Raw genomic sequence first — 26,556 nt, forward strand, 5'->3', positions numbered from 1 at the left:
GATCCCTGGGCTCAGTGATGGAGCCATGAAATGAGTCAGACAGAGACAGAAAAACTAAAACAGGAAGGACAGCGCACTTGCAACGAAAGCCAAACAAAACAAGCATTGCCCATGTCAGTGTCACAGTGCAACTCAGAGACAACTCTGAGGAAGACTTTGCTGATGCATTTCATGAAGAATTTTGTTCATGGTGAGGGATGGCAAATAATAGAAGGTGCAAAAACCTTCTTTGAAACTGATGGGATTTTCAACTGGTCGGGCAAAGGATGGGCCTTCTTAGAAGAGCGTTCAGAAAAGGTGATAAATTACTTAAGCTTCTTAGATTTTAGTCCTTTCAGTTTTCAGCCTAGCCCTGGAACAAAGGTTTATAAACAGCCTTGTTCATGGAGCAATCTCAGATGCCTCCTGAGATAAAGAAATGGGGAGGCTCTGAAATCAGTGCCTAAGGCAAAAAAACCCCACATAAAACCAAGATTATTCTTGAAAAGCACTTACATCACACTTAAGCTCAAAAGTCAACAATCAAAATAATGGAAAGCAGGATTTGAAGAGATATTTGCACATCCATGTTCACCGCAATATTATTCATAATAGTCTAGAGACGGAAGCAACCCAAATGCCCATTGATGGATTAATGGATAAACAAAATGTAGTATGTAAATACCATGGAATATTATTTAGCCTTAAAAAGGAAGGGAATTCTGGCACATGATACAACATGGATGGACCTGAGGACATTATGCTAAGTGAAATAAGCCAGTTATAAAAATGCAAATACTGTATGGTTTTACTTACATGAGTAGTCAAATGTATAGAGACAGAAGGTAGAATGGTGGTTGCCAGGGGCTGCAGAAGGAGGAATGGGGGGTTGTTTAATGGGTATAGAGTTTCAGTTTTACAAGACGAAGAAAGAGTTCTGGAAATTGCTTGCTCAACAATGTAGATGTACTTAACACTCCTGAACTGTACACTTAAAAACAGTTAGGATGGTAGATTTTATGTTATGTGTATTTTACCACAATTTAAAGTCAGAAATTAGTTGCTTGTGTTTCTCTTTGCATTTAACCTATAGGAATTCATCCACAGGCAAGTGCCCCTTTATTTAGCCCTGTTCTTCCTGGACCCTCCCCATTCAAACCACACCTTTGTCCTTATTGTCCCTAGAAGAGGGGCTTAACCCTCTCCTCTTATTTATTTTTTATTATAACCAAGCACTTATATTTGTTTTGTTTTTTATTGATAAAAGCACCTACATTTGAATTTATGTCAGATGGCACTCCACTATAGCTGTCTTTCTTTTCTTACTAATCATAGTTTATGGTTGAGTAGTGAAGGTCCTGTTGAGAAGCAGGAGGAAGTGTTTGGCTCCTAAACCAAACACTTGCATAAGGTATTGTCTGTGACATCTAAGTACTGTGTCTGCACAGTACACAAATAATATATTTATAATTTAATGCTGAATAATATTCTGCTGTATTTATATACATTTTGTTTATCCATTCATCTGTACTTAGATGTCACAGACAATACTTTATGCATGAATTGATGAAGTAAGTCATGAGAACTCCCACACTTTTGAGTCGTCAACACACAAAAAGCACATTTGCACTAACTCAGAACACATGATGTTTTGGGTAGAGTTGAAGAAGTATTACCCACAAAGAAGGGGTTTCTAAGTAATGTAGTAGTGATGGCTCAAACAAAAAGGCAGAGAGCACTCATCCATCTTGGAGAACTATAACCCTGATTCTTGGGAATGTTGGTTCACAAACTGTATCATATTTTCTTGATATAAAAATGAATCTTTCTTACCTTTAAAGAACACTTTTAGCCAACAAATTTTAGCTCCATTTACATTATATACAGTTGAAAGAAAAATGGGAGTTTCACACACTGTGCATGTTTGTATCTCCTCAAAGCACTCAGCAGTGGTTTGCCCCTAGGAAGTAGTCAATAAATGGTTATTGAATTTAGAATGTCCTTCTTTTCAATCAGTAAGGTTTAATATATATCCAATTCAGAAATCCTATTAATTTTTCAGCATTACTAAGCCTTTAAAAATCAATTTTGGGGATGTGCTTAAGAGTTCACAGCAAATACTATTACATAATAATTTAGAGAAAACTGTTAAATGAATCATGCTTATTCAATACACCAGTAGCCATTGATAAAATGTAATTTAATTTAATCATTTAAATTTACATTGTTAATGTACAAGAGCATTTCTTTCAAACCACAGGTTAACACACACTAAAGAGCAATGCTGTTAGAGGAGCAGAGAAACTTTGGAAAACTCTGCTGTCTGAAATAAAAGCAAGGCACTCTCCATTAACAGCTGGTGGCTTCCTGATTTCCGCCCACAGAAGGCATGTTCACACTGAGAGAGCTCTCCCACAAGGGGAGGAATCACCTGCTTTAATACATGTTGTCCTCTTCTGTGCTAGTGTGGTCATCCACTCTGTATAAACTTATGTGCAACATTCAGACAAAAAAAAAGGGGGGGGAGTTGAGTTGATAGATGACTTGGGAGGCTCTCATAGTTGTAATAACTATGGAAGACAGAAGAACATGCTATCATCTTTATTTTTAGCACTCATATCTGGACCTAGTACTAAAAAAGCTTCTTCATTCCTTCCAACCACTAGATTATAATGGCTAAAAAGTCTTTTCCTTAAATCTGATGGGTGTAAAAATAAAAAGTAACGGCATTTCTCTAGGGCTCTGTTTTTGTTTTGTTTTGTTCTTCCTTTATAGACATGACAAAAACAAGGATTAACTTTCCAAATATTCATGGTGCACAAGAAGGTTATGTATGCACAGTATTTCTAATTTATTCAAATTCAATTTGAATTTGGTCTGAAGCTATCTTGTATGAAATGTTAGCTTTCCTGATACTTAATAATATTTATTATGTTTGCATATAAGCTCAAAAAATTAATGCAAAAGTATACTTTACTCATGGTTATCTTCTGGTAAATATTAGTGGTTATGTTTAAAAGCCTGATTTTATATAGATGGAGTAAGTTGAGAAAAAAAAAGACTATGGAAAGGTAAATTAGGTCTTAGTCTTGATTCTGTTACTAGCTGTTTGACTTTGATTAACTCTTCACCCTTCAATGGGCCCCAGTTTGCTCCTCTATGAATTTTAGGGGTTGGACTAGTTGACAGGCCAGGCCCCTTCCAAGTCTAACATTTCAAAATTCTAACATTCCAGGTTCTATCATCTTGATATATAAAAATAACAATCTTTCATAAAAGCACACATAAACATAACACATAATCAAATATTAGAATGACTCCTGGAAAAAAACATATGATTTCCTATCTGGGTTATACTTTGCAGCAGTTAGGCAATTCATTTGGCATTTGTTTGATTGTATAATTTAATGACAATATAAACAGCATAGTTTTGTTATCTTTCCTTTAAAAAGACTAAAGCAAAAATGATTTAAAGCTAACAAAAACTACATCAGTTTGACATTCAAAGTTTGTTTCTTAGCAAAATGGCCAAAGATATTTTGACTTGATACAGAGTATATAATATAAAGACTTTTAGACCTAAAAATCTTCAAACATTATTCGAATTTAGCAAAACATAAGCAAAATTTTAATATCAAAGTGCTAAACAGTACTGCCTTAAAAGTCACTGCAAATGAACCATAAAATAACGGCATGGGAAGTGACATTTATTGTACAAATGGTTAATAAAAAGACACATTATAAATATATATATGTAACCTGCTATATTTATATATATATATATTTGCTTATTTAATTTCTAATTGGTGTATCCAAGTCACTGTGAACACCCCATTTAATTACTTTGTAACTCAGCTTCCAGGAGCTGGTGGTCTTGCAATAAATACAGGCAAAGCTATTACAATATAACGTGCATACAAATGTTTATACAAATAAGGACACTATGCAACAATTATCTCATAGTAATATGGCATTAACAGTAGAAACATACAAAAGGGAGTACGAACACGGAATGTTGAAACGCAGCCCACTAATCCTTCCTAGTACTCACACTCATACTATTTTTAAAATCTTTTCTAGTATTCACATTCATACTATTTTTTAAAAAGAAGATTTGCTTGCTCTCCAAAATTGTCTCCTTAACAAATAACAAAAATTAAATTATATCTATAAAAATCCTTATTGTCCCTGGTGCTTACCCTGTATGACCCAGTTCCTGCTGATTTGAATGTTCTTATCTAGGGATCAAATACTCGACTGACTTATGAAGCTTCTGAATGAATATACTAGTCAGTTGCTATAACTGAAACAAGTTTAGGGAACTCTGGTGGGGTTGATAGAACACAACCAAAACAGTTACATGTAATCCAGTTTATAATCTGATCCGCTTTCAGGATAGCTGGACAGTCAGGGCAGGGATCTGGTTCCATCAGGAATGGCCTAAAAATCTTGGATAGGCCATACCTCAGAAGGGATCTACAGGAAAGGTGAACCCAGCCTCTGCTAGGAATATTAGCATGCGTTATTTGCTAACGTGACTGCCTCCTTTTTATTTCCATATAGAATAAAGGAGAGTTAATAAACAAGACTTAGTAAGACAGCACTTTAAAAAATTGCACTTGTTTATGGAAGCAAACAGCCATTATTGTTTTGCTATGTCTGATTTGTAGGTAATCCTCCATCTTTCACTATTTGTTAAAATAAAGGAAGAAGGAAATTAAAAGGAAGTTTCTGCCTTGTTTGCACCACATACGTACCTTTGATACAGGAAGTGTATTTTCAAGGGACCAATCTTTAAGACACATCCTACCCTGGCAAACAACCCTTGGCTGTTCTTGTTTTTAAATACAAAGCAACTATAATTGTAGTCCCCAGAAAGAGTTTTAAAACAGTTATATTATCCTTTTTTTTTTTTTTTTTTTTTTTTTCCTGCTGGGATAGCATTGTCCAAAAGTGCTTTGTTAGCAATTTCTTAGAAAACCCTCATGAACTATACCCCCCTCCCACCCTATCCCCCAATGCCTAAATATAAAACACAACCCCAACACAATACTCTGCAAGTTTTCTGGCTTTAGGTTGTAAGGAAAAGAGCCAGAAAAAAAAGTCTGCTTTCTACAGGAGCTGTTTTTCCTCTTAAGGAAGGACAGGAAATGATAGGTTTCCAGACCTATTCCTTTGCTGCGTAGCAAGCAGGTGCTAGGAGAAGAGGCGGCTCACTGCTCAGGCTGCTCCTGATTAGAAAGGTAGGGTGTCCAGGAAGAGCTTGTCGATGACGGAAGGTGGAGACACCAAGTCTTCCAGCTTCAGGTAGAAGATGCGCTGGAGGCCCAGGGTGCAGATCTTCCTCAGTTCTACCAGGGCACCCAGGACCTTGGACTCGGTGGGCTCCAGAGCCTGTCCCTTACTCTGATGGTCTTTTAAACTGCTTGTGATCTTGTTGCATAGCTCCTCGACTCTCTTTGGTTCTTTTAACCCATGTCTTTCTGCAGAGGGATAGAGAAGAGCAAGAAGTTTAGGAGGCAAATACATCTTAAGACACTTTGAATGCCTAATTGAGGTCTGTGTCTCATTCTGCCAGTTTGGGTGGCTTCTTAACAATCAAAGTGCCCTCCCTGTTAGAGGTAGCTCATGGCCTTTGGTATTAAACAACACCAAGGTTTGAATCCCAGTCCCAACACTTACTTGCTGTGCGCCCTAGAGTAAGTCTCTTTACTTCTGAGCACCCATTTCCTTATGAGATGAAGAAAGTGATCATACCCAATTCGGGGTTTCTGGGATAGCCAGCTTAGGTAAGTAACACAAGGGAAGCACAGTTCCTGGCACACAGCCACATGGAATGAATGGCAGGGTGTTTATTATTTTTGCATACATTGTCCTACTAAGGACTCACAAAGCCCTGTCAGTAGGCAACTATTTTTCAGAGTGACACAGAAACACATCCAGGCAAATGAATTAATGTTTCTATCTTGACAGACTCACTTAAGGGAGGTGGGGAAGCTGTAACTTCCATTTGCTAATGCAAGGGCTGCTCGAAAAGACCCAACATAGCAAAGTGCATTCCTGTGTTTTCATGCTAACCAGCACTGAGAAGAATTCAGCTTTTCTTTTCCTTGTTTTGTTCCCCCCAACTTGAAACCCCTATTGACATACACCTGGCACTCTGTACAAAATACACATGTCCTCCTGCTGTGGAGATGGAAAAGTCATAGAGAAGGGGAGGAAGCCCAGAAGGATGTGGTGCAGGCACTTTATAATGTATCAAGACACAAATACCAGTATCTTATATTTTACAAAACAATATATAAAATGATCTCCATGTTAAATACTATGATCTATTTTATGTATAAGGTTAAATGAATTTCCCAAAGTCACTCAGCTGCTAAAAGCTGGGATGAGAACCCAGTTTACTGAGGCAAATATTGGCCTCTTGTGCGATCTTGGCTCACTGCTCCCCTACTTCCCCCCACCCCCCTCCCCACAGTTCAAGCAATTCTCCTGCCTCACCCTCCTGAGTAGCTGGGACTACAGGTGGGCACCATCATGCCCAGCTAATTTTTTGTATTTTCCGTAGAGATGGGGTTTTGCCATATTGGTCAGGCTGGCCTCGAACGCCTGACCTCAAGTGAGCCTCCCACCTTGGCCTCCCAAAGTGTTGGGATTACAGGAATGAGCCACTGTGCTTGGCCTCAGAGCCTCATTTCCAAGGGAAGAGCTTGTCCTCTGTTATCTCAAACTTTTCTTCTCTCAGTACATTTACATGTAAAATCATAATCCTTGAGATATCGAAGACATCCTTCTAATGGGAAATCAAGCAATAGTTTCTAATTTTTACGAAATTATTTTTTTTTTTGAGTCACGGTCTTGCTCTGTTGCCTGGGCTGCAGTGCAGTGGTGCAATCATGGTTCACTGTAGTCTGAAACTCCTGGGCTTAAGTGATCCTCCTGCCTCAGCCTCCCAAGTAGCTAGGACTATAGGCATGCACCACCATACCTGATTGATTTTTAAATTAATTTTTGTAGAGGTAGGGCCTCACTATATTGCCTAGGCTGGTCTTAAACTCCTGGACTCAAGTGATCCTCCTGCCTCAGCTTCCCAAAGTGCTGAAATTACAGGCATGAGCTACTGTGGCTAGATCTAAATTAATTTTTTTAAGTTGGAGACATTTTTGTTAGAAAAGTTATTTCCTGCTGGGCGCGGTGGCTCACGCCTGTAATCCCAGCACTTTGGGAGGCCGAGGTGGGTGAATCACGAGGTCAGGAGATTGAGACCATACTGGCTAACATGGTGAAACTCCGTCTCTATGAAAAATACAAAAAATTAGCCGGGCATGGTGGCAGGCTCCTGTAGTCCCAGCTACTCGGGAGGCTGAGGCAGGAGAATGGCATGAACCCAGGAGGCGGAGCTTGCAGTGAGCCAAGATCGCACCACTGCACTCCAGCCTGGGCGACAGAGCGAGACTCCGTCTCAAGAAAAAAAAAAAAAAAGAAAGAAAAGTTATTTCCTTGAAGCAAAAGTTGCAGTGAGCCGAGATCGCACCACTGCACTCCAGCCTGGGCGACAGAACAAGACTTGTCCCAAATAAGAGGCCTGGGAACCAGAAAATTTGCATTATCCTCAGTTTGGCTAGTTGTGTATGATTTGGGGAAGTTCCTCCCTCTTTGGGGCCCTGTAAAAGGAGAAGGTTGAACTTAATTATCTGTAAGGCCCCAAAGCTCTGAGTTCTGATGTGTGTCTGTCCTTCTGTCCTTCCTTCCTTCCTTCTTCCTTCCTTCCTTCCTTCCTTCCTTCCTTCCTTCCTTCCTTCCTCCCTCCCTCCCTCCCTCCCTCCCTCCCTCCCTCCTTCCCTTCCTCCCCTCTCTCTCTTTCTTTCTTTACTTCTCGACAGAGTCTCACTCTGTCACTCAGACTGTAGTACAGTGGTGAAATCTCAGCTCACTACAACATCCACCTTCTGGGTTCAAAAGATCCTCCTGCCTCAGCGTCCCAATTAGCTGGGATTACAAGTGTGTGCACCACACCTGGCTAATTTTTATATTTTTAGTGGAGACAGGGTTTCACCATATCAGCCAGACTGGTCTCAAACTCCTGGCCTCAAGTGATCCACCCACCTCGGCCTCCCAAAGTGCTGGGATTACAGGCATGCACTCCTGCACCTGGCCTGATATGTTATAATATCAAAATTCAGGCACACACTCCTGCACCTGGCCTGATATGTTATAATATCAAAATACTACCATGAAGATTGCCAGCGGCATCTCCGTGGATTGTAAGTTGCAGGCATCTTGTCTCAATGCAATATGCTATAAAGAGAAGGGCACTGGCCCTGGAGTTAGACAGACCTGGGTTCTAGTTCTGGTTCTGTCACTTACTAGCTGGGTGACCTAATTTCTCTAAGGCTCAATGTCTTCACAGGAAAATCAGAATTATTGGGTGGCAGATACACAGCCTTTGCCGTATCCTTCCTGTGTGTCTTCAATGTTATGTAATAAATTAAAAGAAAAAGTAAAATGATAATAAAACCCAACTGCATGGACTGTTGTGGCTCAATTAAGATAATGTTATGGAAAAGTGGTCTGTCAACTGTAGAGAGCTATACACTGGAATAACTGGTTCTGGAATAATCAGAACCAAAGACAATGCTTGCCAGTGGGCAAGTGGCTGGCAACTACAAGGTCTAACAAAAGGCAATTAGTGGCCTAATTTCCAAGCTTTGCAGTGCATCATTTTGCTTTCCCTGAGAAACTATTAGCTAATCAGCCCAGGTGCAGACCTGTCTCCTACGTCTTATCTTTACTAAATACATAGGCTCCATGTTTCAGTCTCAGAAGCAGCACCTGAGAGTGAATTTTAAGAGAATCCTGCATGCAGTGCAGTGGTGTTCTGCCTAAAGTTTTATTTTTCTCCCCAAAACAAAAGAACACGCTGTAAATTTGGCAGTAAATTTCAAGAGCTATAAATCGTCCATAGCCTCTGACTATGTAATCCCACCCTTGGGAATTTATCCAAAGGAAACATTTAACAGAAGAATAAAACTGTATACATGCAGACATTTGATTCAGTATTATCTATTACCAAGACAAAACAAAACAAAAGCAAACAAAAAAACTGGAAAAAGGCAAAGGGCTGAAGAATAGGGGAACTGTTAAGTAAATAATGGTATATGGAAGGGAAGATTCTGGAGACATCAAACAGAACAAATATGAAGGCTGTGAAGCAAAATAAAAAAATGTTTACAACACTAAATAAAGAGTAGAATATTAAATACTAAAGCTGTGATTCCATCTACGCAAATATTATTTCTTCATATAAAGAAGGGTGAAAGAAAATATAAACATGAAAATACCTATGGGGTTTGGGGATAACTTTTTTGTTTCTTTTAAAATGTCCAGGTTGTGCTCTTTGTGTAATAATGTTAAAACAGAACAAGATGGATTTCGTCCTTTGTGAAGTCCTTGAGTAGTTATAACATGATCAAACATCACCTTGCTGATACTAAATTCAATTAATAGTGAGAAATATCCAATTAGATTCATAACCTAGGAAGAGTCGCCTTTCTCAGAATAAATACCAGTCCATTGACTTAAGCTTTCCCTTCCTTTCAGTGTCTCATGTCTTACATAACATTCAAGATCTCATATTCATCATCAGGATACAGGAACTGAGCAATATGTTGGCTAGATTTGGGGAGGGGCTAATTGTGGAACCTTGTAACCAGACTTTCTCATGGCCAGACTCCCAGAAGGTACTGCAGAGTTTTCCCTGCTCTCCAACCAGTTGCCACTGCTCAATAACTATGGCAACCATTATTTATTCAGTGAATTCAAGTGGGGATCGATACCTCCTGCCAGCTGGATCAACTCTAGGCCTGGAATTCCTTGAGGAATTCAGAGACACTCCTGTTAGAAGCCAAAGGCACCTCAACCCTTCTTTGTTGTTTTGAACAGCCACTGGATTTGTAGCTTCTTTACTTTTTCAAAAGGGCTGAGATAATATTCAGTCTCCATGCAAACTACTGCCAGCAGCCAAGAAGATTTTCAAATCACTAGGGAGTCACTAAGTGTCTGGGTCCTTCCCTAGTAATTTGAAATCCCTTAAAACCTAATCACTGACATTTTAGTTAAAGGGATCTCCTTTCTTCTTGTAGCTTGGTAAACATGGCTACGGAGCTGATATACAGAGTTCATAAATTCGGGGAGAAATAAGGCATTTGAACTATCCCCCTTCCTAGAGAATTATACACGGAAGATTTTAGTTTAAGGTCTTTGTCCACCATTAAACAAAACAAGCTTCTTAATATTTCTTGCATTTTGGTCTATATAATTTTCATAGAATGCTTCAGTATTTTAACTCTGGCATTATATATTCAAAACTTTAAAACATAACATACAGAAATGGTTAAGTAATTGACTTATATGTCATAATCATTGTATATATAGATTGGAAAGGGTTTGAGTTATTTAGTTCAAATTCCCATCTAAGACAAGAATCTCTACTACAAGTTACCATAAAGAGAGTGTCAGGTAGTGGCTGGACTGGGAGTTAACTATAATATTATGCCTTAACAATACAAATATATTTAATAGCACTTTATATAACACTCTTTTACTTAGATTATTTAGATTATTTTATCTCACTCTCACAACAATCCTGTGAATTAGTCAGGACAAAGATTATCTTTAACTAACAGGTATGGAGAGTAAGGCTCAATTAAGTAGCTTGCCCATAGTCAAAATTAGCGAGGGGCTATTTTCTTTCACTCCAAGTCCAGAGATATTTCTCTTATAACAGGATGCCTTCCATCTCTGGACGTCTCTAATTGTTAGAAAGTTTCTCCTCGTCCTGAGATGAGCTAGCCTTTCTATAACTCTCTCCTATTTTCTGTGCACCAAATTAACCAATTACTTCTTTCAACAACTATTTATTGAGCACCTATTCTGTGGCAAGGAATGTTATAACTACTGGGGTTAGAGATGCGACAGACAGATCACACTCCTAATCCTTGTGTGGTATGAACATCTAAAGACACTGTTGGATTCCTGTGCATTTTAGCTATCCAGGCATAGACATCTCTGCTTAGAGCAAGAGGGAGGGGTTGGGAGGTAGGGGGAACCAGGGAAGAAGGAGTCAGGGAGAGAAAGTGATGGAATGAAATAATAGAGCTACATTTCGGTCTGTGCTCATGTTTTCTCATCTTCACCTGGTTAAGATCTACTCATTCTTTGGATATCAGATCAAATATTTCTTGAAGAAAGCTTCCCTTTTTACCCCCATTCTAGATCATGTTCTCCTCTGGCATTCTAATCTTTCCCTTTGCAGGACACAACAGTCTGAAATCAGATAGTTACATGATTTTTCTCCTCCCATTAATTGTAAGTACCATGGGGGCATGAACTGTATTTGCCTAACATTGTATCTCCAGCACCAAGCCTAGTACATAGGAGACACCCAATAAATATCTGTTAAATGGATATACAGAGGATCAAGGATCTGTGAAAAATGATTATATAAGTACTAAAAGGGTAAGCTGCTAAGAATAAATATACAGGTTGGGAGTTATTAAGAAGCTAACAACAGTAAAGAACTTTACAAAATCTAAAACCTACCATATCAAAGCTTTGGAATTATATTTCCTGGCTGTAAACCTGAGCTCTACCACTTATTTATTTATTTATTTATTTTTGAGATGGAGTCTCACTGTGTCGCCAGGCTGGAGTTCAGTGGTGCAATCTCAGCTCACTGCAACCTCTGCCTCCCGGGTTCAAGCGATTCTCCCGTTTAGCCTCCCAAGTAGCTGGGACTACAGGTGCGTGCCAGCATGCCCAGCTAATTTTTGTACTTTTAGTAGTGACGGGGTTTCACCATGTTGGCCAGGATGGTCTCCATCTCTTGACCTTGTGATCCGCCCGCCTCAGCCTCCCAAAGTGCTGGGATTACAGGCGTAAGCCATCACGCCTGGCCTTGACCACTTATTAACTGGGTGACTTTGGGTCTGTTTCCACATTTGTAAAATGGTGCTAATAATGGTACCTGCCTTATGGGTTGTTATGAGAAGTAAACGAGTTAGTACATGTCAAGTATTTGGAACCATGCCTAGCATATAGTGAGCACTTAGTGAATATTTGCAAGTATCCTCTCTATCTAAAACTCAAGTCATTACCTTCCCCTTCAAATCAGCCACTTCTTTAAGCTTGTCTATTATGATATTACAGCCTTTCACATCACTCTCATAATCATCTCTAACAATTCCTTCCCTCCGAGCCATCATATTTAATCCATTGCAAGAACTTCCGTTATTATCTCTGTGATGTTCCTTGCATTTATATCTCCCTCTCAATACTCATGGCCTCTGGACCAGGATCTTCAATATCTTTGCTATCTAGATCATTTTAATAGCTCTTGACTGATCTCCATGCTTCCTGTATCTGCTGTTAGCCATTCCAGGTACTTCCAAGTTTATTTATTAAGCAACATTAAACAAAATAACACATGTAAAGCCCTTGGCACAGTGCCTGGCACCGAGTATTTTAAAATGGTAGTTATTAATTTCATAGATTGCTAATTACCAATAGGTTCCCTTGTTCCTTGCTACTTAAGGTGTGGGCCCCAGACCAGCAGCATCAGCATCACCTGGGAGCTTGCTGGAAATGCAGAATCTGTTTAGGTAGGTCCTGCCCCAGACCTACGTAACCAGAATCTGCAATGCAACAAGATGCCCAGTGATGTGAACGCTGGAGAAGCTCTGCTCTAGTCAATCCTAGTACCCATAAGATGCTTGACTCAGTCCACACCTAGTGTTCATCTAGTCTCTGTAAACCTCATTCCCCAAAGTGGGAACTCACTCCTCAAGGCAGCTTATTCCAATTTCAAATGGTTCTTTCTATGAGAAAGTTTTTCTTATATTGAGCTAAAATTTGCCATCCTATGTATCAGGGATCCCCAAATGGTATTGGTCCATGGCCTGTTAGGAACTGGGCCACACAACAGGAGGTGAGTGGCGGGCAAGCAAGTGAAGCTTCATCTGTATTTACAGCCACTCCCCATTATTTGCATTACCACCTGAGCTCCGCCTCCTGTCAGATGAGTGGCGGCATTAGATTCTCATAGGAGTGTGAACCCTATTGTGAACTGTGCATGTGAGGGATCTAGGTTGCACGCTCCTTATGAGAATCTAACGTGTGGTGATCTGTCACTGTCTCCCGTCACTCCCAGATGAGACCATCTAGTTGCAGGAAAATGAGCTCAGGGTTCCCACTGATTCTACATTATGGTGAGTTATAAAATTATTTAATTATATACTACAATGTAATGATAATAGAAATAAAGTGCCCAATAAATGTAATACACTTGAATCATCCCGAAACCATTCCCCCAACCCCAGTCCAAGGAAAAATTGTCTTCCATGAAACCAGTCCCTAGTGCCAAAAAAGTTGGGGACTGCTGTTATATGTAGTTCCCAGTTCTGCCTCTTGGGCTTATATGAGAAATGTCAAATTCTCTTCCTCATGGCAGGGAGTAGGGGATAAAGAAAGGAATGATAGTAACCATCAGGAGGCCCACCAAGGGGAAAAGTAACTCCCCTTTCTGAGCAGGTGTTAGGGCAAAGGTTAACTTGGTGACAACAATGCAGTTCCAGCCAAAGGGGAAGGAAAGGTGGGCCCCTGGAGAGAGAGGTGTGTGTAGTTCAAACACCAACAAACAGGACTCCCCACTCTCAGCTCTACCCCTTTTTCTGGGAATTCACCTTATTGCTACCACTCATGCCATATACAACATCCTTTACTGATGGGCAGTCCCAGAGACATTGAGCCCACGCTGGTCAGGAAGCCACAAGTCAGTCAGCAGTCTGTGGTGAGGCTGATTTAAATGGTACTTTTCAGTCTGACTGTCTTTGATTTGGTAGAGTATGTGTCTGTCTCTCTCTCCAGTGAGACCACAGACTCTTTAAGGGTAAGGGAATGTGTGTCTGGTGCACAGTAGATGCTCAATAAGTATTTACTGAATTAATCTGAATCGAAAGAAGGCAATTTTCAAGAATTCATAGTTTTCTCATGACTGTGGTAGGCTAAAAATTAATTCAGATTTTTCTAATTTGGGAGACTTCCTGATACTCACAATTGGCCCATTCATTCAATGAATATTTGTCATATGCCAGATACTTGTAAATGGTAAAGTAATTTTAAAGATACTAATAAGACTCTCCCTGTCCTTAGGAACCTCACAGTCTAGCTGGTAAAGAAAGACACAAAGAAATTCCTTAATACAATGTGTATATTCAATTGCAGGGATGCATGAACACTTTTATGGATTCCTAGAGAGCAAGACAGCTGGCTCTTCATAGAAGTGTGTAAAACAAATAATATAATAATAATAACAATGAAGGTTTGTCTAATTTTTTTTCTGCAAAGTACACATTAGTTTGTTCAAACTTTATAAGAAACCTGCAAGTAGACATCTTTATCCCTGTGAGAAAGAAGGAAACTGAGATTCAGAGAGGGTAACGAACTTGTCCAAGATTGCCAAGACAGCACATTTCAGGGTGAAGACCTGAACTCAGATCTCCGGTCTCTAAATCCTGTGGCCTCTCCCCTCTCCCACCTTTTTTAACTATTTTGCCCTGCTAAGTTTTACATTTAGTTTTCCTTGCAATGTAGCTGACGGCTTTATTTGATGCAAAAGCAGGGGTAACCAGGTAACCATATACAGTGAGCAGTGGAGCTCTGGAAAGACAGATGGTGGAGGGTGTGGCATGGTCAGCCACCTGTCTAGTCCTGCTGTGTCACTGTTTCACTACTTTCTGCCCTGGTTCTGCCCTCCTTCCACCTTCTCAGTCTTAGAGGTCATGTTTCAATAAGACCAGGAAAAACACTACAGTCAGAAGAGAAAGGAGTCATTTTCTCACCTGACAGATGACCTGAGTAGGGAAAAGAAAGTCATGGGGAACAACAAAATGGCATTTGAGCACTTGAGATTCCCTCTGCCATCTGCTTCAAAACTACCTTTCCAATCTTATTTCCCCTATTTCTCTACAGGAAAAGCATTGTGCTCTGAGGTTAGGTCATCACATCAGGCCAGAAGGTAAATAATCCATACAATGACTTTTATCCCTGAAAATCCTTTAACTTTCCCAAAAGCACAAGACATGCTCTCAGCACTCATCACCAGAGGCAGAGAAACCATGACTTCCAGTGGATTCATATCTTCTCTGTCATGCTCACTCCAGGACATACAGTCATCCAATGCAATAGCCTGCACTCTTAATTTTTCTCCTCTTTCTACTTGGATCATATATGTGATTTTAATATATGCACAATGCAACTCCACTGTAATTGTTTTAACCCTAAACTGTACTAAGGCATTCAACTGCCATGCCCTTGCGGTTCTCTTTCCTTCATCTGGAATGTTCTTTATGTCTTCTCATGTCTAGATACTACCTCTTTGGGAAGTCATTCATGACCAACACTTCTACCTTCCTTCACCTCAAAAAAGTTAGCAGTAATCTGGACTTACCCTGGACTGCCTCTGTGCCTTTTCAGGACCTGAGCACTAATCGCTATACATCAAGTTCATATATCATAATCTATGACTTCCTAGTAGACTACCCACTTCTTGACAGCAGAATGCATGCCTGGCTCATCTTTGCATCCCTAGAGACTGTCACAATGCTTGGTACATAGTAGGCCCTTATGCTTATTTAATGAGTGGATATTTATAAAATGGTAATTCCACACTAACTTTGTTTGGCGGGGGGGCTTCTTATTTATGAAACATTATTAACTGCAACCAGATATCAACTCATTGGTATCCCATCAGATTCAAACCACTCGCATTACTTCAGAGATGTAGCACTGGCAAAGGGTAATGGTTGGGGTAGATAAACAGGGAACATGAAAAACGTTTGAAAACCAAACCACTGTGGGGAACCCCCTATTTACTGCAGGAAAGGAGAGTGATCTGAATGAAACCATTTCCTGCCCCACTTTACCGCCTAGTTTTTCATGAGGGGGTACAGAGCGAGGAGGAGGACAAAGAAAAAAAGAATCAGAAAAAAAAAAAAAAGCCATGTTTGTGCAAACCACCAATACTGTCCAGATTCTTAATACTTTTCCTGGAAGCAAGCCTAGTTAAACTTCTAAGATGCCATTTCCTTTTCATGAGCTCTCCTCTGTGGTTTAAGAAAAGACAATTTTGGGATGAATTCTGTAATGTAAATAGCCCAGCTGTTACTCCACAATCACCCTTTATGATCAACGAAGCTTATTCAGAAGTCAAGATCCATGGCAGCTCATATTCAAATGAAAATTAATATCCACAGCAATGCACACTGTTTCCCAAGCATCGCCTTTTCTGCCATTTCCTGATATTTTCACACTTATCAAACCCACTTTCAACCAGTAAGTCACAAAGAGTGTTGTAAGGTACAGAAATGAGAGAAGAGGGCTTATTTTTGTTGTAGGCTAAAACCACAGCAGGAATGAGGCAGGAAAGGGAGCTACCCACTCGGGAAGGCCCAAAGACACCACTGTAGTTCACTTGGCTTATTGTAAGTGCTCATTATGTGCAGCTTAATTAGTTTCATATCACTGTCCTCCTTTAAGCCTCTCTCTCAAGCATCCAAGGAGACTGTCACCAAACATACTGCCTTCTAAAGCCACCACCTGTTTCCTCATGCCACTGAGTTTGATGCTTCCAAGGGGCAGGGGAAGGCATATGCCTAACTTGGACTCTGTCACTATCACTCCAAGGGGGACCATAGGTGAATTCAGAGTTGCCTATCCTGAATCCAGTTTGGTTACATCACCAACTGAATTTTCTATAATTCTCACTGCTGCCCTATGAAATAGGCATGGTTATCCCCATTTTACAAATGACAAAACTGAATTTCAGAGAACTGAAATGTGTTCCCCAAGAGCACCTATTTATTAAACACAGGACTGAAGATTAAAATCTGGGCGTGCTCAATTCCAAAGTCCAGGCTATTTCTGCCATGCCAAACTGCCTCTTCCCCCGGCCAATCTCCACATAAATGGGCAGCGGGCTGAGCAGCTGTAACTGCAGGGCACAGAACAAATGGAATGCAGAAAGAGGACCAGCACCACCCTTCTCCTAATTTCTACTCTATATTCTCTGTACTGAACTGCCCAGTCTCTCCAGGTTGGGTCTTCCTGGCACCCACACATCCTGGCCTCTTAGATATTTGTCAATTTCCATTTAAAAAGTGAAACAAAGATATGGCCTTTCAGGGATGGGCCATCCTCTTGAATCATGGCTTTCAGACCTGGACTGACCTTTTTCCTCTTAGATTCTTTCTCACTCTAATCTGTGCCCAAAATGCACTGACAGGGTAAATCTTTCTAAAATGCAAACCTGACCATCAGGCTCCTTTGGACAAAACCTGTGGATCCTTGTTGTGCTCAAGATAAACTCTGCTCCCCTCACCTAGGCATGGAAGGTTCTTCATGTCCCGCCTCACCCCGACCTATCAGAACAGTCACATCTCCTGCCACTCCAATTTTCAGTTGTTTCCTTTCTGAAACTTAGCCATATTTTCAATGGCTTTTGGCAAATGTTTATTTATGCCTGGATTCTCACTTGTTCCATTTTAGCTTGGAGACATCCTCTCCATTTACAAAGGACCAGCTCCTGTGATCTCTTCTGAGAAGACCACCCGCACCTGCTATCTCTGGGCACTTGAAACTCACTCCCTTGTCTCCATAGTGGCACTCAACACCCTGCATCAACTGTAGTACTTTGCATGCCTATCTCCTCTAGGGATGTGTGTTATCATCTCTGAAAACCCAATGACATGCAGCACAGTGCCTAGGTCAGTGAATATTTGTTGATTAACTAGACTCAACACTTGTTCCCATAGAGATGAAGCAATGTACTGCTTTTACTTGTGGGAATCCAAAGCTGGATCTAGACTTTTGTTTTTGTCTTTTTAAAATGAACTAAACTCCATACTTTCTAGTTTTGAATGTTTAGGAATTGCTGAATGGTTTTGAAATTGAACTAAAGAGCTTCAGTTCAAAAGCAGCCTTGAACCAGTTTCCTTCCAGTCCTGATGAAGTAATATACTTGTGCCTTAAATCTGTTTATTTTCTTCAGATGCTCCAGTATGCCATTTGAAAGCCCTCCAAATGGAATCCATACTCTTTGAGACTGCCTTGGTTTTTGTTTCGTTAATGGCTCTCTTGGAAGTCTAGCAGCCCCATTTTAAAAAAAAAAAAAAAGTGAGTTTCTCATCCTGGACCAAAGACCAAGAGGAAGTCAGTTTCCATTTGGAATACTGAAGGAACGGCTAGTGTCTGAGTCATTTGCTTGTCTTTGCCTGCATGTCAACCATCAAATGACGAACCAGCCTAGCCTCTTAAGGCACAGATGCATCTAACTTTAGCTAATAGGAGATATCCCAAGAAATACAAGTGAACAATGCTTGGGCAAACCAATGTACATTTCCAGTGAAACAGAAAGAAGGGGCCATCTGTACCAGAGGATGCATTTGATGCTCTGGAAACTCACCACCTGCCTGAGAAACATGTTTTCTATAGCCAAGAGCATATTATTCTGAACTTGAACTCTCAGTTCAACAGCCAAGCCTGCGCTTGTGTCTGACCAAAAGAACAAGGATGAGCCCCTCATTTGGCCACTTCTGGAGCCCCCACCCTCTGTCACCACCTCTCCAGGCCCCAGTCTGACCGGAAAGAATGAGGTCTAACAGGAAACTCTCCCCCAGGGCAAAGGGAGCTGGGGCAAGGGCCTCCATGGCCACGGGGAGATGATATTCTTTCCCTTGCCCAACATGCGCCTTTCTCCATCCCACCCCACCTTGGGATCCTTTATCTCCCAAAAGATAGAAAGAGAGAGATCTATAGAGGGAGACAGGCATAAATCAAATATGTTTTATGCTTGTGGTTAAAAAACTGCTCAGTTGGCCGGGTGTGGTGGCTCATGCCAGGAATCCCAGCACTTTGGGGGGCCAAGACTGGTGGATCATTTGAGGTCAGAAGTTCGAGACCAGCTTGGCCTGCATGATGAAACCCCATCTCTACTAAAGATACAAAAATTAGCCAGGTGTGGTGGCAGGTACCTGTAATCCCAGCTACTCAGGAGGGTGAGACAGGAGAATTGCGTGGACCCAGGAGGCAGAAGCTGCAGTAAACCAAGATCACATCATTGCACTCCAGCCTGGGCGACAGAGCTAAACTCCATCTCAAAAATAATGATAATAAAATTTTAAAAATAAAAATAAAAACTGCTGTGTTGAGCCATTTTTGCTTTCTCTCAGTCCTTTGCCAATCGAAGTTATTAAATCAAGTTGTATTTGATATGTCTATAGTGTTTTGGTTTTACTTTAGGTCACTAGCCAAGAATTGGGGACGCGGGAAACCTCATCACCTCTGCTCCACAGGAATGGGCTGGGTAAGGTAATCTTCCTAGGAAAGGCTTTGTAAAAAGAACTCTGAACCAGTCTGGGCAATAGGGTGAAACAGGGCTACAAAACAGCCAAATGTGTAGTGGCATGTGCCTATGGTCCCAGCTACTCAGGAGGCTGAGGTGAGAGGATCACTTGAGCCCAGGAGGTCGAGGCTACACTAGGCCATGATCACACCACTGCTCTCCAGCCTGGGTGACAGAGCAAGACCCTGTCTCAAAACAAACAAACCCTGAAGCAGCTAGTCCCACTGTCCACAGATCTCTGGTAGGAAGTTAGATTTTCATATATTGGGCTTATTGACAATGACAATTCAATAGACTATGGATTCTCTTTCCTAGAAGTTTATGACAACAAATTATAGATGCATGTTTCTTTGCTTAAACTAGGTTAAACTTAACAGATTTCAGAAAAAATGGTAGTTATTTTCCCACTTTTCTGGTGTATGTGGTGGTCAAGGCCCACCATAACAAAGGGAAGGAGAGAAATGAGGATGTGGTTTTGGCAAGGTGGTGCTTACCTGTGATCATGCTCAGTGCTGACAGGCAGGCTAAGGCTTGGATATCAAGGTTCAGGCTCTGCAAATTTAAGGAAAAGTCTTTAATAGAGTCGAGCCACTCCCCAAATCCACGAAGGCACTGAAGTCGATGCAGGACAAGTCCGTTGCAGAACACAAACTTATCTTCAGCAGTGTTTGACCTGGGAGGTGAGAGGAAGAGAAACATTAAACAGGTCTGTCCAGTCTGTCCAACATGATAACATTATGACACACAGGCACCCAGACAGCCATGGGGCAGCATTGGGACCCCAGTGTGGTGCTATGAAGCATGCCCAGATACTCAAAATGAATAAGACTATGTTCTCCGGGATAAACAACTAGCACCACTTGTCTATGCTAATGTCTTTAGTGAACATCAGCCCAGGGGAAGATATGGGCTGTGGCACCTGCTGTCTTATTAGTAGACTCAATTACTGGCTTTCCTTGGAACAGGACATGGGGGAGCAGGCACTCATGGGTTACAGAGGTGAAGCCCAGTACACCCCTCTCTCAGCAATGAACATGAGACTGTTCCCTCCAGGGCTCCTGAGACAGGGCTTGTCCTTGATTTTCTTAAATGTTAAAAAACTGCCAAGGCCTGAGGCTAGACACTACAATTCCATTGTGTAAACTTTAAAAATACCAAGTCCCTGGCCAGGTGCGATGCCTCACACCTGTAATCCCAGCCCTTTGGGAGGCCAAGGTGGGTGGACCATCTGAGGTCAGGAGTTTGAGACCAGCCTGGGCAACATAGTGGCAACATTTTGTGTCTCTACTAAAAACACAAAAATTAGCCAGGCTTGGTGGCATGCACCTGTAGTCCCAGCTACTCGGGAGCCTGAGGCAGGAGGATCGCTTGAACCCGGGAGGTGGAGGTTGCAGTGAGCCAAGATCGTGCCACTGCACTCCAGCCTGGGTGACAGAGTGGGACTTTGTCTCAACACAAAACAAAACAAAACAAAACAAAAACCAAGTCCCTGTAAGTGCCAGAAGTCTATCACAAATTAAAGGGTGGCCTAACATAAAACAAGTCCTTATTTTGTATTACCTTCTCTGCTTTTAACATTGGGGCTGTGGAGGGCTATTTTTAAATCTGTCCTGATAGTTTACGTTATGTCCATCATCATCTCATTTTTCTTTCATGAAAGGTGCCTTGGAACTTCCACGTGGACATTACAATTTAGGGGTGTGGCTTTGGGTGCTCCTTAAATCTCTCTGGACTTCTTTTTCCTTGTTTATAAAACAAAAATTCTAATTGCTACCTCCTAAGAATGTTGAGGGAATTAAATAAAAGAAAGGATTTGAAAGCCCATGCATGGTGCCCAGTACACAGGACGGTTCGACAAGTATTGGGTATAACAAGTAATGGGCTGAATTATATGTGGTTCTTCCTTTAATTTTAGATTTCCTTTAACTTTCAAATCTCTTGCCACATATTTATCTATCTTGACCTGTTGTATTCACAAGTCAAATAATCTCGTGTTGCTTCTTGGATGAACAGCTTCATTCATTCCTTCACTCAGCCAAGTGTCTACTGAGCATGAAGCACATGTTATTCCTGGAGCCAGACACTGGGAGAAAACATGGTGAATAGGACATACATGGCACCTGCCTGCATGGAGTTTACAGTCTACTTAATCCTTTGTTGCATGTCTAATAGATGACAGCCACCTTGCTGGCTCAGCTCTGGTGTACACTAGATTGGCTACAAATTAAGCTATTACTGGCACTCTAGTTGTAACTCCACCCCATCTCTCCTACTGATCCCGTCACAGAAGGCATACACAGGACAGAATGATTCAGTCTCAGAATATAAAACATGGACCCTGATGACATCAGAATCTGATGGCATCAGAATCATTAAAGCATGAGTTAAAAATGCAGACTTCTGGACTTCTCCCACAGTCTACCAAACCAAAATAGATGGCAATGAGGCCTGGCAATTTGCACCGTAAAAATTAAACAGGAGTTTCTGGTAATGATATGAAATTGGGGAGGGGATGGCAGGAAAGAGAAAGAGGGGAAAGATGGATTTTTCTGATATTTGGTATAAAGTCGGTATCATCTCCTAAAAATATATAACTGAAAGGAAGCAAGGAAAATGGAGTTAAACAGGCTATTTGTGAATAAAAACAATAATAAAATAAAGTTTAAAAAATTTACACGTGGAACTTACTAGAGGAGCTTCCAAGGTTCTATGTTTTTGAAAAATCATTTTTCCTTTTTGTGTTTGGTGTCACTGACTATGATAGGATGGACTAAATCTTTCTATCTAAGAGTGTTCTCTTGGAATAAAACTGGGGTTTGAGAACGTGTGGGAACTCTTTAGGGCCCCATCAGGTGTGCTAGAATAGTAACTTGTTAAACAGAAACCCACGAGGTAAATACAATGTTCCAAAGCAAACACTTGCTCCCAGGAAATAGCTTACGCACCATGAGGATCTTTCCAGAATCACAGAGTGTTGGAGCTGCGAGGGACCTCAAGAGATCATCAAATCCAACCTCTTCCTTTTAAAAAGGTGGGATTTGAACTTCCGGTCAGGCAAGTGACCTGCTCAGGGTGTGACAGCAAGTTCACATTAGAACTGGGACTAGAACCCAGGGGTTCTGGCAGCAAGCCTAGTGCTCCCTCCATGACTTGTTGCTCAGTTTTTTTAGTGCCTGATCATATTTCACATTTGCTTCTTGAGAAAACGTTTCACCAATGATTCAGTTACAAACACAGAAGGTTTCAGGCTTCTTCTAAGGAAGTAGACTGAAGATAAAATAGTAGTAATTACCTGATGGAAAGTCTGAGGACAAACAGCTCCAAAAAGGCTGATTCAATAAGTAATGTCTGATCTTCTTTGGGGAGATCAGTAAATCCCGGAATCTTTTCTGCCCAGCTTCTGGATACATCAATGGAGGCTGTCAGGAGGTTGTAGAATTGTTGCACATGCTCAGCATCTGTGCCTGCAGCAGCCTGGTCAGTGGGACAGTACTAGAATGCAAACCAGAGAGAGCAGCATTATCTTGCTTCAGTGGGGATAATAGTATCATTTGCAAACAGGCCCTTCCAAGACCATCAATGCCTAAATTCTTACTTTTAGGTGTCACAGTTTATAAAACCCCTTCACATTCATAGTCTTATGTGATTTTCACAATGGCCCTCTGATACAAATACAGCAAATTTTATTGTTATCACTTAATAGACAAGGAAATTTGCTTAAGTCGAATTAGCAAAGTGGTTTTCACCCTTGACTGTGCAGTGCAATCACCTGGGGAGCTTGAAGGAAACAACTCTTGTCTGGGTCCTGCGCCTAGAGATTCTCATTTAATTGGTCTGGGGTGGAGCCTAGAGGTCAAGAATTTTTAAAGCTCCCCAGGTGACTCCAAAGTGGAGTAGCTCAGTTGAGAACTACTGCCCCAGCCGGGCGCGGTGGCTCAAGCCTGTAATCCCAGCACTTTGGGAGGCCGAGACGGGCGGATCACGAGGTCAGGAGATCGAGACCATCCTGGCTAACCCGGTGAAACCCCGTCTCTACTAAAAAAAATACAAAAAACTAGCCGGGCGAGGTGGCGGGCGCCTGTAGTCCCAGCTACTTGGGAGGCTGAGGCAGGAGAATGGCGTGAACCCGGGAGGCGGAGCTTGCAGTGAGCTGAGATCGGGCCACTGCACTCCAGCCTGGGCGACAGAGTGAGACTCCGTCTCAAAAAAAAAAAAAAAAAAAAAAAAAAAAAAACTACTGCCCCAGGAGTTTGTGTCCAAGTCGATCTCCAGGGTCTGCTCATTTCACTATGGCACAGCTGTCTCCCCATGAGATACTAAGTTAACCCAGTGGTTCTCAAAGTGTGGTCTCCAGACTGGCAGCATCAGCAACACCCAGGAATGTGTTAGAAATGACAATTTCGGCCTGGTGCGGTGGCTCATGCCTGTAATTCTACCACTTTGGGAGGCTGGGGGGTGGGGGGGGGGGGGAATCACCTGAGGTCAGGAGTTCAAGACCAGCCTGGCCAACATGGTGAAACCCCATCTCCACTAAAAATATGAAAATTAGCTGGGTGTAGTGGCATGTCCCTGTAATCCCAGCTACTCAGGAGGCTGAGGCACGAGAATTGCTTGAACCTGGAAGGTGGAGGTTGCAGTGAGCCAAGATCATGCCATTGCACTCCAGCATGGGTGACAGGGCGAGACTCTGTCTCAAAACAAACAAACAAACAAAAAAGTGACAATCTCAGGCCCTACCACAGACCTACTGAATTAGAAACTCTGGGGGTAGACACAGCAAACATTAAAAAAATTTTTTTTTTGTAGAAATGGTGGCGTGGGTTGGGGATGAGTATCACTGTGTTGCTCAGGTTGGTCTTGATTTCCTAGACTCAAGCAATTCTTCTGTCTCAGCCTCCCGAAGTACTGGGATTACAGGCATGAGGCACCATGCCTGGCCCACCAAACTGTCTAATCAAGATCTCCAGGTGATTCTCATATACAATGAAGTTTGGGAATTGCAGAAATAATCAACAAGACAAAGAAGGATTTTTGCTTGCTGTTGATGGATTTCTGTGAGATAAAACCAACCAGGAAGTGGTGGAAGGAAAGGTCTCTTTGGCAGAACCCAGGCAGCTGTGTGCCATTAGACTCAGGCCTGTGGCTATTTAAGTTAATACAAATTAAATGAAATTAAAAATTCAGTTCCTCAGTCATGTTAGCCATACTTCAAGTGTTCAGTGGCCAAATTTGGGATAGAACATTTCCATCACTGAGGGGAGGTCTATTGGACAGCATGGATCTAGAGAGTCCAAAGAGCAGAAAGATATAAGTAGGAATAAAGTCTTCACCCAGCTTTCAGAAATTCTGGTAGAACCAGAGTTTTTCTTGAATCACGGGAGGAAAGACTTTTCTGCTGCAGAGAGGAAGACTGATACAGCAAGATACTAATCAAGGGACAGCCAACAACACAGAGATTTAAGAGATACACAGAAACACGTAAATAGGCACATCATTTCCTACACATTAACATGGCTGTGCATCATTGTGCATTCCTTTTCTGAACTGATCCTCATGGGGTAAGGATTTTAATCTTTATTTTACAGATGAGAAAACTGAGGCTCAGAGAAGCTAAGAGATTTTCTTAAGTTACACAACCAACAGTGGTACAGCCAGGACTTATGCTGACCCTGTGATTTCAAGTTTTATCCCTCCTAGCTGTTAAGTATGTCTGATGTTACTAGATGGTGGGATCGTTTATGAAACCTTTTTTTTTTTTTTTCCCCCGAGATGGTATCTTGCTTTGTTGCCCAGGCTGGAGTACAGTGGTGCGATCTTGGCTCACTGAAACCTCCACCTCCTGGGTTCAAGCGATTCAGTGCCTCAGCCTCCCGAGTAGCTGGGACTATAGGCATGTGCTAACATGCCTGGCTAATTTTTGTATTTTTAGTAGAGACAGGGCTTCACCATGTTGGCCAAGCTGGTCTCAAACGCCTGACCTCAAGTGATCCACCTGCCTTGGCCTCCTGACATGTTGGGATTACAGGCATGAGCCACCGCATCTGGCCTATGAAATCTTTAAAAAGCATTTTGCTTTATTCTCACTGGAGCTCTCCAGGTACATATTCATTGGTCCTATGTTTCTGTCAACAGTACAGTGACTGGCACATAATTATACCTCAATAAATAATTGCTGAATGTTTTTCCAATGAAAGAATAGTCAGAAGAGTGCTTAGGTTTGCTGTAATACCCTAACCTGGTTGGAGAAGAAACAGCTAATAAGCAACTAGGTGCTTACTGTGGAGCTACCTAGGTGAGAGGAAATGAGACGCTTATTTAATTGGGTCTTTTTTTCTTTGTGTTTTCCCAAGAAGCAGTATTAAATAACTAACTAAAAAAAAAAAAATAAATAAAAAATAAATCAGAGTCCACCTACTTTAATCTCAATTTTGTTCTGGCCCCTAATATGTGAAATAATGTAGCATCATTTAACTTTTTTGAACCTGTTTTCTACTCTGTAAAATGGGGATACCTTCCTCAAAAAAAATTTTTTTTTGAGACAGGGTCTTGCTCTGTTGCCCAGGCTGGAGTGCAGTGGTGTGATCGCGGCTCACTACAGCCTTGACTTCCCCAGCTCCAGCAATCCTCCCACCTCAGCCTCTTGAGTAGCTGGGACCGCAGGCAGGAACCACCATGCCCATCTAACTTTTTAAAAACTTTTTGTAAAGGCAGTGTCTCACTATATTGCCTAAGCTGGTCTTGAACTCCTGGGCTTAAGCGATCCACCTGGCTGGGCTTCCCTACAATCTCTACTGGGATTACCAGGTGTACCATGCCTGGCCTTCCTCAAAATTTTGTTGTGATGATTCAATGTGATAACATATGTGAAGGGCCTGATATACAGTACATGATTAACAAATGACAGTGATGATATTGATAGCAGTTATGATATCTGAAATAATCACCATCGCTCAGCTTCCATATTTATGAAATGGAATGGGTAGAAGTAGAAAGTTTTTGATTTTCAGCCCTGATGTTCTAAGATCCTATAACATCTGGTCCAGTTCAGAATCGTGGCTCCTCTGTTCCCAACAATCCTACACAGTGCCTGGGATTCCATGAAGTCCTGAATATTCTGT

The 26,556-nt window shown here is 41.5% G+C and overlaps 1 protein-coding gene across 3 annotated transcripts in view; it reads right to left on the bottom strand.

Annotated features, from left to right (window-relative positions):
* Positions 1 to 3,365: 3,365 nt before the first annotated feature.
* NR4A3 (nuclear receptor subfamily 4 group A member 3) overlaps positions 3,366 to 26,556 on the bottom strand; it is a 42,689-nt gene continuing 19,498 nt past the window's right edge. For all 3 annotated transcript variants that reach the window (XM_050761497.1, XM_050761498.1, XM_050761496.1), the window contains 3 exons: positions 22,731 to 22,930; positions 19,933 to 20,111; positions 3,366 to 5,462 (listed from right to left, as the gene is read on the bottom strand). In XM_050761497.1, the coding sequence (XP_050617454.1) occupies positions 5,215 to 5,462; positions 19,933 to 20,111; positions 22,731 to 22,930 (627 nt within the window). In that variant the 3' untranslated portion in view covers positions 3,366 to 5,214. The remainder of the gene's footprint in view (positions 5,463 to 19,932; positions 20,112 to 22,730; positions 22,931 to 26,556) is intronic.

This window comes from Macaca thibetana, chromosome 15 (genome assembly GCF_024542745.1).
Source record: "Macaca thibetana thibetana isolate TM-01 chromosome 15, ASM2454274v1, whole genome shotgun sequence".
In the NCBI taxonomy this organism is placed as follows: domain Eukaryota; kingdom Metazoa; phylum Chordata; class Mammalia; order Primates; family Cercopithecidae; genus Macaca; species Macaca thibetana.